General features: G+C 37.2%; 1 protein-coding gene across 8 annotated transcripts in view; it reads right to left on the bottom strand.

Moving 5' to 3' along the window:
- The window catches only part of DCAF6 (DDB1 and CUL4 associated factor 6), a 130,762-nt gene that overhangs the window by 63,937 nt on the left and 54,392 nt on the right, over positions 1-12,433 (bottom strand). For all 8 annotated transcript variants that reach the window (XM_026509446.4, XM_026509447.3, XM_026509442.4 and 5 more), the window contains exons 8-10: positions 9,008-9,101; positions 7,612-7,731; positions 5,434-5,694 (exon numbers count right to left, since the gene is read on the bottom strand). In XM_026509446.4, coding sequence (XP_026365231.1) covers positions 5,434-5,694; positions 7,612-7,731; positions 9,008-9,101 — 475 coding nt within the window. The remainder of the gene's footprint in view (positions 1-5,433; positions 5,695-7,611; positions 7,732-9,007; positions 9,102-12,433) is intronic.

The following is a 12,433-nucleotide window of genomic DNA, read 5'->3' as shown; positions in this document are numbered from 1 at the left end:
CTCAAAGTGGAAGATGAGATTGTTGACATACATTTGGAAATCTTCACCTTAGAGGAGCTATTAACAGCTATGTGAATTGATGCAATCCCCCAGGGATACAGAACAGAGAAAAGAGTGCAGACTAAGGGGTTCTACTAAAATATTCAGAAGTAAATAGAACAAGAACTATCAACGGTGATTACTGAAAACCAGCTAGAGTTGGTAATAAGAATCAATAGGCAAACTGGTATCACAGATGCCAAGAAAGGGAAGTGTTTCAAGAAAGGAGTGTCAGACTATGTTGATGCAAATGGATGAAAAAATCTAGTAAGATACTAACAGAAGTCACTGGTGACTTGGACCAAAAGCTTCAGTGGAAACGGAGCTGAAAGGCGGACAGGCGTTGGTTGACAAACGATGGAAGGTGGTAAGAAAATGGAGATGGTATGCGAGCACCTCTTGTGAAGACTGATTATGAAAGGAGCGAAGACACAAGGCTGGGGGACAGTGTGGGGTACTTAAGGGAAGTTTTGGTTTTTTTAAAGATTTTATTTATTTGTCGGTGGGAGGAGAGCACAAACAGGGGGAGCAGCAGGCAGAGGGAGAGGGAGAAGGAGGCTCCCCGCTGAGCAAAGAGCCTGATGCAGGACTCAATCCCAGGACCCTGGGATCATGATCTGAGCCAAAGGCAGATGCGTAACTAACTGAGCCATCCAGGTGTCCCAAGGGGAGGATTTTTTAAAGAAAGGAGGTAATAACAGAGCATGTTTGAGGTGGGAAAGGCCAGTGCAGTAGAAAAGGCAATACTAATGATGCAGAGAAGAAGCAGAGTCCCTGAGAATTTGGAAAGGGATGGCAATTGCACTGGCTAGCCTTTGACAGGAGCAGACACACTTTTTCCACAAATGTGTCTGTCTCTATCATGGATGCGAGAATGTCCGAAGATTCAAAAGTAGGAAAGTGAGTGATTTTGCCCCACACACTGTGTATGAGAAGGTTATCAGCTGGGGGGTAGGATAAGGGTAAAGGGAAGTGATTAAAGTCTGAGAGACAAGAACATGTTAAATAAACACTTTGTCTGGTTGTTGAGCAACAGCGTTAAAAGACTACTCTGACACTGTGTTGAGCACCCAATGAAATGTGTGGTTGTTGACTTTCTTCACGACTCAGTGACTCAGTTGCAGACTAAGAGAAGGCAAATAATTTGGTTCATAGATGGCATTTTGCCAGGCAAGTTTTCATGTTCCCATCATCCCTCTCCTTCACCCCAGCAAAAGTGACAGAGGAAATACAAGGGACATATAAAGGAAACATTCACATAAAGAGGAATCCACAGCAGGGCAAGAAGCATAGTTTTCATTCTACCTCTCTGCAAGGCAAGAGAGGCACACCTCCAAGATACTGCGGGTTTGGTTCCATGGCACCACAATAAAGTGAAGCTCCAATTAGGCATGTCGGATGAATTTTTTGGTGTCCTACTGCATATAAAAGCTATGTTTACACTACTCTGTAGTCTATTAAGTGTGCAATTGCATGCTGTCTAAAAAATATACATACCTTAATTTTAAAATACTTTATTGCTAAAAAAAAAATCTAACCATCATCTGGGCTTTCAGTGAGTCATAATCTTTTTGCTGGTGGAGAGTCCTGCCTTCAAGTTTTTGGCTGCTCACTGATCAAGCTGCTGAAGGGTGGGATGGCTGTGGCATCAACTGACTCTTTCACTAATGATTTCTCTGTCGCATGTGACATGATTTTATAGCATTTTACCCACAGGAGAACTTTCAAAATTGGAGTCTATCCTCTCAAAACCCTGCCTCTGCTTTATCAATTAAGTTTATGTAATATCCTAAATCCCTTGTTGTCAATTCATAAGTCTTCACAGCACCTTCACCAGGAGTAGATTCCATCTCAAGGAACACTTTCCATGCTCATTCGTAAGACTCAACTCCTCCTCCGTTCAAGTTTGATCCTGAGATTGCGGCAAGTCAGTCCCATCTTCAGGCTCCACTTCTCATGCTCGTTCTCTGGCTATTTCCGCCCCATCTGCAGTTACTTCCTCCACTGAAGTCTTGAATCCCTTAAAGTCATCCATGAGAGTTGGAATCGACTTCTTCCTAACTCCTGTTAGTGTTGATATTTTGATCTTTTCTCATGAATCATGAATACTCTTTTTTTTTAATGAGGCTCCACGCCCAGTGTGGGGCCCAACGTGGGGCTTGAACTCACAACCCTGAGATCAAGACGTAAGCTGAGATCAAGAGTCAGACACTTAACCGACTGGTGCCTTGAATCATGAATATTCTTAATGTCATCTAGAAGGGGGAATCCTTTCCAGAAGGTTTTCAATTTACTTTCCCAGAGCCATCGAAGGAATTACTATCTATGGCAGCGGTAGCCTCACAAAAGGTATTTCTTAAATAAGAAGACTTGAAAGTCAAAATGACTCCCTGACCCAAGGGCTGCAGAATGGATGTTGTGTTAGCAGGCATAGAAACATTAATCTTGCACATCTCCATTAGAGCTCTTGGGTAACCAGATACACGTGAATGAGCAGGAATATTCTGAAAGGAATCTTTTTCTCTGAGCAGTAGGTCTCAACAGTGGACTGAATATTCAGTGAACCATGTTGTATACAGACATGCTGTCATCCAGGCTTTATTGTTCCATTTCTAGAGCACAGGCAGAGTAGATTTAGCATAAATTCTACGGGACCTAGAATTTTCATAATGGGAAATGTTAGCTTCAGACTTTTCTCCTGAGCTTCCTAACCTCTCTGAGCCTTCACTGAGTTGAAGAGAGTAAGGGCCTTGCTCTGGATTAGGCTTTGGCTTAAGGGAATGTTGTGGCTGTTTGATCTTCTATTCAGATTACTAAAACTTTCCCCGAATCAGAGATAAGCCTGTTTCGCTTATCATTCGTGTGTTCCCCGGAGTAGCGCTTTTGATTTCAAGAACTTTGCCTTTGCATTCACAACTTGACTAGCTGTTTGGCATAAGAGGCCTAGCTTTCTGCCTCTCCAGGCTTTCAGCATGCCTTCCTCACTGGGCTTAATCATTTTTAGTTTTTTATTTAAAGTGAGAGACGTGTGACTTTTCCTTTCACTTGAACACTTAGAGGCCATTTTAGGGTTACTAATTGGCCTAATTTTAATATTGTTGTATCTCAGGGAATAGGGAGGCCCAAGGAAAGGGAGAGAGAGAGGAACAGCTGTTCAGTAGAGCAGTCAAAACACACACATATTTACCGAACAAGTTCACTGTCTTATGTAGGTGGCGTTTGTGGTGCCCCAATCAATGACAATAGTAACATCAAAGATCACTGATCACAGATCACCATAACAAACAGGAAAATAATGAGAAGGTTTGAAATACTGTGAGAATTACCAAAATGTGACACAGGCGTGAAGTGAGCAAACATTGTTGGAAAAACAGTGCCAATAGACTAGCTCGACGCAGGGTTGCCACAAAGCTTCAATGTGTAAAAAACAAAATATATGCAAAACACAACAAACTAAAGCACAATAAAATGAGGTATGTTTGTAGTAAAAATCGTGGCTCTAAGGTGACACTCCCCCCTACCACATGGACAATTCCTAGTATCCATAAACCTATCTGAACCTAGAAGTGCAGAAGAGATTGGGAAAACAAAACAAAACAGAAAAAACTCATTAAGTCCTTATTGTTAAAATGTACTCTGGGATAATGAAAGGCTTGTTGTCAAAACAATTCCAGGCATAATCTTTAGATATTACATCTAACATCAAATCATTTTCTTCAATACTGACCCTATCTTCGTAATACGGAAGTATTCTGATTTTCCATAGTGCAGTCAACCAAAATTCTTTAAACTGGTAGAGACCAGTTAAAAATATTTCCTTACTTCTTTAAAAAAATTACAGGCAAAGGTGCCAAGTAATGATCAAAACAATGACTGCATGATCATTACAAATATTTTTCTCTTTTGATAATTCGAATGACTACTTAATACTTACATTAAATACTGAAAGGGATTTAGCAATCTGAAATGCAATATTAATTGTGTTAAATATCTGTAACAAAAAAGAAAAATGAAACTCCAAACTAAGTACTTTTACTCAGAAATGTGTTTAGAAAACAACTGGAATTAGTTAGGACCCACTGGAACATGAATATAAGCTAGGGAATCTTCTTGCTAAGTTTTCCTGATAGCTTAAAATTGATCAGAAACTTTAAGAATATTTCCAAGAATGCTAATACTTTAAAATTCTTTGTTTTTTAATCAATTTTACCTGCTTCGAAAACTTTTGACTGATTCTGTCCCTACTTCCCAAATATTCCAAAATATTTTACTTTCTCATAAGTTGAAATGTTAAGTATGTCGATTAGAGAGTGGAAAACCTGACTTTAAAGCTCAGCTTTAGCTTATTATTACGGATAAATTGTGCACAAGTCTTAATAGTTATATAATTGACTCTGGCTTCTATTCCCATAGAAACTGAAATGAATTACCAAAAATGGATATACAATAAAAGAATGCCTAATTTAAAACACTCTGTATTTGGTGATTTGTATCAGATTTCAGAAAAGCAAGAATAAAGTGACAGCTTGGCAGTTACGCTGTTAGGAATTTTTTATAGGTTTCAGCTTAGGCCTGCCAGCTGTATCTCTAGTTGCTAATATTTTTTATTATATGACAAGTAAAATGCCTCTTTAGAAGAACCCAGTATGATTAAAATCTTAATGGTTATTATAATTACATGTACACAGTTAAAATGCCAAGTAAATTATAGTCATATCTGCTGAAAATTACTGTTATAAATACTAGTACATTCCACAGTTGGGGAGGAAAAAGTTGAACATGGGGAGTTTTAATATTGAGAGGAAAACCGTATTTTAACAGAATTTAGGAGTTGATTTTTTTCCACTAATATCAAGTACCAAGAAGACAAGGACTTGTTAAAACAATTCTTTTTCATGTAAATATAGGAGAAATAAATCTTTTGGTAAATTGTATGTGTTGTCAACAAGAGATGTTATCAAATGTACCACAAAGAATGTATTTAAAGTATTTCATGATGTGAAGAAAAATAATAAAAAACATAAAGAGAGGAACTGATAATATAGATATAACCAAATAAAGTCGAGAAAGACATTTTCATCTATAATGACTTATAAAAGTAATCTTTAAGTCAACTGCAGGAAGCTATGTCAAAACACTATCTGCTGGTACTCATATTTTTTAAGATTTGTCTTAGGTAAACTGAAGATTCTGATATTTGTTAAATTCATGCAAGTTAGGCACACTTGAAGTTTGTGTTTAAGTCACATGTTCACCTCTTACATGTCATTTTGATTTATTCCAGCAAGAACAAGTTCATGTGATTTAGTATCTTTCAAACCAGCCCACAAAGAAGTATCCATTATCAGAAATCATCAGCTGAACCACAGCCTACTGAAAGAGTAGCATCCTCACCAGACTGACGATGAGTATGGCGTCCAGATGCCTCCACAGGCTGCCTTTGTTCATTGTCTGGAGAAGACAGCAAAGGAGTAGAATGAGGGCTTTCTGCAGCAGAGGACGTCGAATGAGGCTGAGCTGACACTGCAGCGGACGTAGAAGGCTGAAGAGATTGTTCAGCTGAAGGATCTACTTCCATTGCACTTTCGCCCACTTCCAAATCAGTACTTGACGGGACCGCAGGAAGAGCAGACACATCTGACTGGCTCGTCCCACCTTCAAAAAACACATGTTAATGCAAATTCAAATATTAACTGCTTTCCAAAACCAGCTACTCTAAAGAGATATGTTCAAGAAATACATGTGCACTTGTACATACATGTACACACACAGAGAAACATATAATTTTAGGATATTGAAAGCACCCAGGGGTGGTTTCATCCCTTTGACCAAATAGGCTAATCAAAAGGGGTAAAAATCTATCTACAGAACATTTTTGTTAAAATAATCAGTCTTTCAAGATCAATATGGTACCTTCACTTAGACAAACCTAAATAATAGGTTGTGAATTGCCTATAAATAACATCTAGTCCTTTTAATTTGAAGGTGATGATTCTGATTTAATGACTGGATAATAGGAGAATGGATTTTATTTTATTTTATTTATTCATTGACAGAGAGAGAGAGAGAGAGCACGAGCATGCACAAGACTGGGTTGGAAGGGCAGATGAGAGAGAATCTTCAGCAGGCTCCACGCTAAGCACAGAGCCCCACACAGGGCTCAGTCTCATGACCCTGAGATCATGACCTGACCTGAAATCAAGAGTCAGATGCTTAACTGACTGAGCCACGCAGGGACCCAGGAGAATGAATTTTATTGCTATGTTTCCATTCTACGACATGTTGTCTTGGTAAATATTTAAGAAAAATTTTATTGGGTAAGTAAAGTTATAAATAGGTCAGAATAGGATTAAGTTCCTGATTCCTACTTCATTAGCAATAATGTCTTAACCACTAAACTAACATGATGCAATCATGATTTAAAAAGACTTCAGTGTCGGGGCGCCTGGGTGGCACAGCGGTTAAGCGTCTGCCTTCAGCTCAGGGCGTGATCCCAGCGTTCTGGGATCGAGTCCCACATCAGGCTCCTCCGTTATGAGCCTGCTTCTTCCTCTCCCACTCCCCCTGCTTGTGTTCCCTCTCTCACTGGCTGTCTCTATCTCTGTCAAATAAATAAATAAAATCTTTAAAAAAAATAAAAAATAAATAAAAGATGACAAAGATTGAAATTTCGATACTACCAAATTTAAAAAAAAATAAAAAATAAAAAAAATAAAAATAAAAAGACTTCAGTGTCTACTATGTCTTATGCTAGGCGGCTTTGTGCTATCTACAAGGAAATAATGAGGAATAGTTCATAGACATTAACAATTTTCCCCTCAAGTCTAAATGTTATTAAAAGAAAGATGGAATGGACTAATCCAGTTCATGTCTTACAAGATGCAACTACCAGAGAATATGAAGTTTTCTCTTTTAATCACCATGATTTAAATATTTCTTATTTTAAATTCAAGCACAAATTCAATAACTCTTAAGCAAATTTACAGTCCAAGGAATTTTTTAAAAAGTTAATTGAAATGAGGAGTTAACAAGAATCATTTATGGAAAAATTCAATATGATTTTTTATTTTGGGTTTTTAAAACAATTAGGAGTTAACTTTTTATACTCCTCATTTTTGACAGAGATAAGTAACTTGCCTAAGACCCCAAAGCTAGAAAGTAGTGAGCCAAGATATGAACACAGGTCAGCTAACACTAGAAACAGCACTTAATAACCAATGCCTAAGTAACATAAAGGAGAAACTATTCCATTATATAAAACTTCTTATCTACAGAGTTTAATGCATTTCTATTTTCAGAATGCATATAAAAATATACTGGGATATATAAGGGAAATATCAGACTTTCTTACTTTTCTTGAGAAAAGCAAAGAATAAGGGCTAGGCCTACTGGAACGTGAAGAGACAAATTGTACCCAATACCCATGCTCCTCTACCGCTTTACACAATGTAGTTAAGAACCTGTGATTATTATAGATATAGAATGGTGTAAACTGAATGATATAAATAAAACAAATGTCATAAAACAGTCTTTGCCAGCTTTTGGTTAACTTTAATTAACAAGAAAAATTACCTCTTGGCCGAGATCTTCCTCGTCCTCCATTGCTTTGTGCAACTTCACTTGCTTCTTCAAACCACCTTGATAACATGTCAGACATTCTCTGCATCAATGACACATTGGGACTTTGCTCACCTATCACAATACAGGTCTTATCAGTGAATTCAGTAGTGAGTCAGGATCTTTCATTAACGCAAAAACCCAGATTTTAAGGCCTTTAAAATGAGAGCATTTAAAAAAAAAAAGAATCAAATAGCTTAAATAAATTCTATGAATGTATATAATAAATCTATTAGAGCTAACATCACATTTCATAGTAACTGTGACTCTCCATCTGAATTTTGAGTTCCTCAAGAATAGGATTTACATCTCCTGCATCTTTGTCTATTCTTAGCCACCTCCACACCTTCCACCCTGACCCCAACCCACATCCTTCGTTTCACCAGTGCACAGCTAGGAAGGGCTCATGAATGGTAAATTGAACCGATTAAAAGAAAGGTTTGCCCTCTCTCTTAAATTTCCTTAAACTCAATTTATTTTCACCACCCTGTAAGCATATTCCATATACTTGAAATTAACAAAAACCAAAAAGTATTATATTTGTCTCTTCCCTCTACTCCTTTCCTCCTTCAAATATATGATTCTTCTCTTAAGGGTTAATTATCAAATTAAGTATGACATCAAAACTGGCAATTCTATTCTACAATCATATAATTTAAAATGCAAATCATTTGTCCTTGGATTTTCTGTGAAAACAGAATTTTACACTTTATTGCCTTTATATAATGTTGCTTTATATTTAAATATATATATAAGATGATACCAAGGATAATTTATGGGGGAATGTACTTTTGATCTTAAAAGAATTCAGAAGTCATTAAAGTAAGATTTTGGCTACAGACCGATTATTAAAATACACACAGATTAATTCTATTTCAAAAGTGTACCATCTTAAAGCTCCCAAGGTAGTTTCTTATGCTTGTCAAAGGCACTTGATAAAAGGAAAAACAATTTTTTATCTATTATAAAATTCTTGGGTTGGAAATTGGAGCATTTGCATTTCTCTTTATATCTAACAGGCAAAATTTAAGAAGTTTGATGATGTCCAATGTTTCACATGGCAATGGGCATTCTCATACTTCCAGCAGGAATATAAAGTAGTGCATTTATTTTGGAGGGTAATTTGATAGCTATCAAAATTAAAATGCACTACCCAGTGACCTAGTCGTTCATTCCACTTTTAGGAATTTAACCTCAGATACACTTGCACAAGTATGTTAAGATACATGCATAAGGATGTTTGTTTCAGCACCACTTAAAATAGCAAAAAAAAAAAAAAGAAAGAAAGAAACAAGTTAAAAGATTAACTTTTAAATTTCATATTAGAAAAGGCTGACCAAAGTAGAGTTACCATCGCGTTCTCGTTCACTCTCAGGCCTCGCTCGGGGTCCAGTATCTGACCAATCCCCACGAAGTCTCAAACGCTTCACTGGAGGCTGTCGTAACTAAAAGATGAAGAGAAAACTCATTTGCTCGAGTCCTGAAGCACGCTTTAAGTGTAACAGATTCTTTCCATGTCCTTGCTTTCTTTATTGAGTATGAAAAGAGATCCTAGGCCAAAATATGAAAGACAGCTCTTATAATGATGGTATCTATCGATGGTACAGCCTACACTTAACATACTCGCCCTTAAGAGTCTGAAGGTAACTTTGAAATCCTCTACGTGTGACTTCTAATCCCAACTGTATCACTTTACAGCTGAGTACAGGAAAGTTATATAACTACAATGAGCTTGAGCTTTCTATTACAATGATACATGCAGTCTAGTACCTACATACCTGAAAATAGGAATTATCACTGTTATAGAATTATAGACAGTTTACTCTCCGGGTCCCCGTACCTATTGCAACCCTTCACTACTCACCTCAAGGTCTCTACCTTGTTTCCCTCCTTTCTCCTACTTCAGAGAAAATAAAGTCAGTCCTGTAGAAATGACACTAATTTCTTCAGCTGCATTCTACAAATGTATCAATAGTCTACAACTTCCTAATCCCTCCTAAAGTCTCAGAAGACGCATCATTTATTTTGTTTAAGCTCAATCTCTCCACTGGGCTTTTTATTTTATTCCTTCAATTACTCGAGCACCTTGCTTTGACAATGACTCTTTCCCATACCTACATTCATTTCCTCTCATTTCTTCCTTACAATATGCTGAAGGTTCTTACCATTTTTAACAAAACACCTCAATTTTATCCTTCTCTCCAGCTATACTCTTTTCCCACATTTTCTGAAGCTTTACTGTCAAGCTTCTTGAAAAGAAGTCTACATTTATTCCACCTTTATCCACCACTCCTCCCTCAGTTCACTGTAGTCACCTTATGTTCCCATCTTTCTACTGAATTCATTCTCACCGTCACCATTGAGTGATTAATTGCTAAGTTCACTGATCAGTGATAAAATGATAAATAATTGCTAATTCAAATGGCACCTTTCACAACTTATTTCATTTGATGTCTATGGCACTTGACACTCTTGATCATTCTCTGTAACTTTTGTATTTTTAACATTTTTTTTGAGGTAACACGCATACCATAATATTCACCTTTTTGAACTATGTAAGTTAGTGGTGCAAATGCACAAAGCTGTGCAACCACTTGCACCACCACTGATTCCAGAACATTGTCATCACCTCAAAGAGAAATCCTATAGCTGTGAGCAGCTGCTCCCCACTTCTCCTGCCACTCGGCTCTTGGCGGCCACTAATCTGCTTTCTGTCTCTAGGGATATGCCTATTACGGACATTTCATATAAACGGGATAAACGGGGCCCTTTCTCCCTGGTTTCTTTCCCATGGCATAATATTTTCAAAGTTCATCCATGTTGCACCATGTATCGGTATTTCATTTCTTTTTATGGCTCAATAATATTCCATTATTTAGATATACCATATTTTGTTTATTCATTCATCAGTCCATAAGCACTGAGTTGTTTCCATTTTTTGGCTGTTGGGAATAATGCTGCTATGAACATATGTGCAAGTTTTTATAGGAACATATGTTTTCAATTCTCTTCAGTATATATCTAGAAATGGAATCACTGGATCATATGATAACTCTATGTTTAACTTTTGAGGAACTGCCAAACTGTTTTCCAAAGCAGCTGCACCATTTTACATTCCTACCAGCAATGTGTGAAAGCTCTAATTTCTCCACGTCTTCATCAACACTTACTGACTTTTTTATTTTCACCAACCTAGTAAGTGCGAAGTGGTACCTCACTGTGGTTTTGATATATTTTGGTTACTAGATTCTAAATCATAAATCAAATATATGATATACAAACATCTTCTCCTATTTTGTGGATCACTCCCTTTATTTTTATTTTTTAACATAACATTCATTGATTTTTTTTTCCTGACAATTAAGCAGATTTTGATAGAAACTTGGTGACAGCTTAGCTGCAAATTTTCTGTTTTCTCCTGGAAACCATACTGAGCAACAAGATGGAAAAAGAAATCTCTACATCCTCAGCAAAGAAGACAGAAAAAAAAAAAAAAACCTACAAATTCCCTAAGTATGTAAATATGGCTAGAAGCAACAGAGAATAACAAAATCTGCAGAGGAAGCCACAAGTGTGACAGGGAATAATCAGAAGATTAGAGAAAGCCTAGTGTGGCAACTGTCCAAAATCTTAGACAAATAATCACTTCCAGAAACGGAGGGCCTCACTCTGTATGTGAACTATATTTAGAATAGAAAAGAACCCTGCTCCATAGTTATGAAAGAGGAATTTTATATTATACAAGCAAAGAACTAGTGTTATAACCTCAGCAACTATTTCTGGATTAAGATCTTCAAGTTAAAAACAGTCCCATGTTTGAGTTTTTGAGATAGGCAAAATAACCTAGTCAAGAATACTGAAAATGCTACAAGCATTAATTCAGTCGTTCAACAAGGACTTTTCTGAGCACCTCTATGTGTCAGGCACTACTCCAGGAATTGGGAAAAGATCAATGGATAAATCATACAAAAACCCCAATGTCACAGAGTTTATAAACTAGTGAGTAGATGAACAATACATGATAAAAAAGTAAAATATACAAAGAAAGTGTTAAGTGTTACGGGAAAAAAAATTAAGTAGACAAAGAAGATAGGCAATACCAAGGAGTTAAGGGCTGTGATTTTAAACAGGGTGGTGAAGTAGGGCCTCGCTGAGAATGTGTCAAGGGCAAAGATCTGAAACAGGTAAGAGAAGATGAAATCCAGATATGCGGCAAGACCATTTCATGTGCAGTAAGGGCAAAATCTGTAAGGGAGAAGCACGCTTGGGCTGACTGAATGAGTCAGCAGAGGGGGCCAGAGCAGGGTACTGTACGAGTACTGAGAGAACAGCAGTCACCAAAACCACAGGATATAAGCTCTTCAAGCCACTGTTAGGACCTTAGTTTTGCTTTTTTGCTTTGAGGAGATGGAGAGCCACTTGGGAGTGTTGATCAGAAGAGTAGCATAATTTGACTTGGTTTTAAAGGATCATTGGGCTACTACGTACATAGCTAAAGACTGTGGGGGTGGGGGGGTGAAAGTTGGGGGCCTGGTTAAAAGCTACCACAATAACCTAGGAGAGATAGTGAGGCCTTGGATCACAGTAGTAGTGGTAGTCAGAATGGGAAGTAGTACTACAGATTTGGGATATATATTTTTGGGACAAACCATGGGGACAGGAGAAAATGAGAGTCTAGATTGTATAAAATAGTCCAATAATGGAGTGGGGAAAATGTCAAATACATATTAGAGGAAAAGGAAGACAGAAAGACAATAAAAAGAAAAAAGGAATACAA

The sequence above is a fragment of the Ursus arctos genome, unplaced genomic scaffold, assembly GCF_023065955.2.
Source record: "Ursus arctos isolate Adak ecotype North America unplaced genomic scaffold, UrsArc2.0 scaffold_2, whole genome shotgun sequence".
NCBI classification, from domain to species: Eukaryota; Metazoa; Chordata; class Mammalia; order Carnivora; family Ursidae; genus Ursus; species Ursus arctos.
This window is presented reverse-complemented; position numbering and strand designations above follow the sequence as displayed.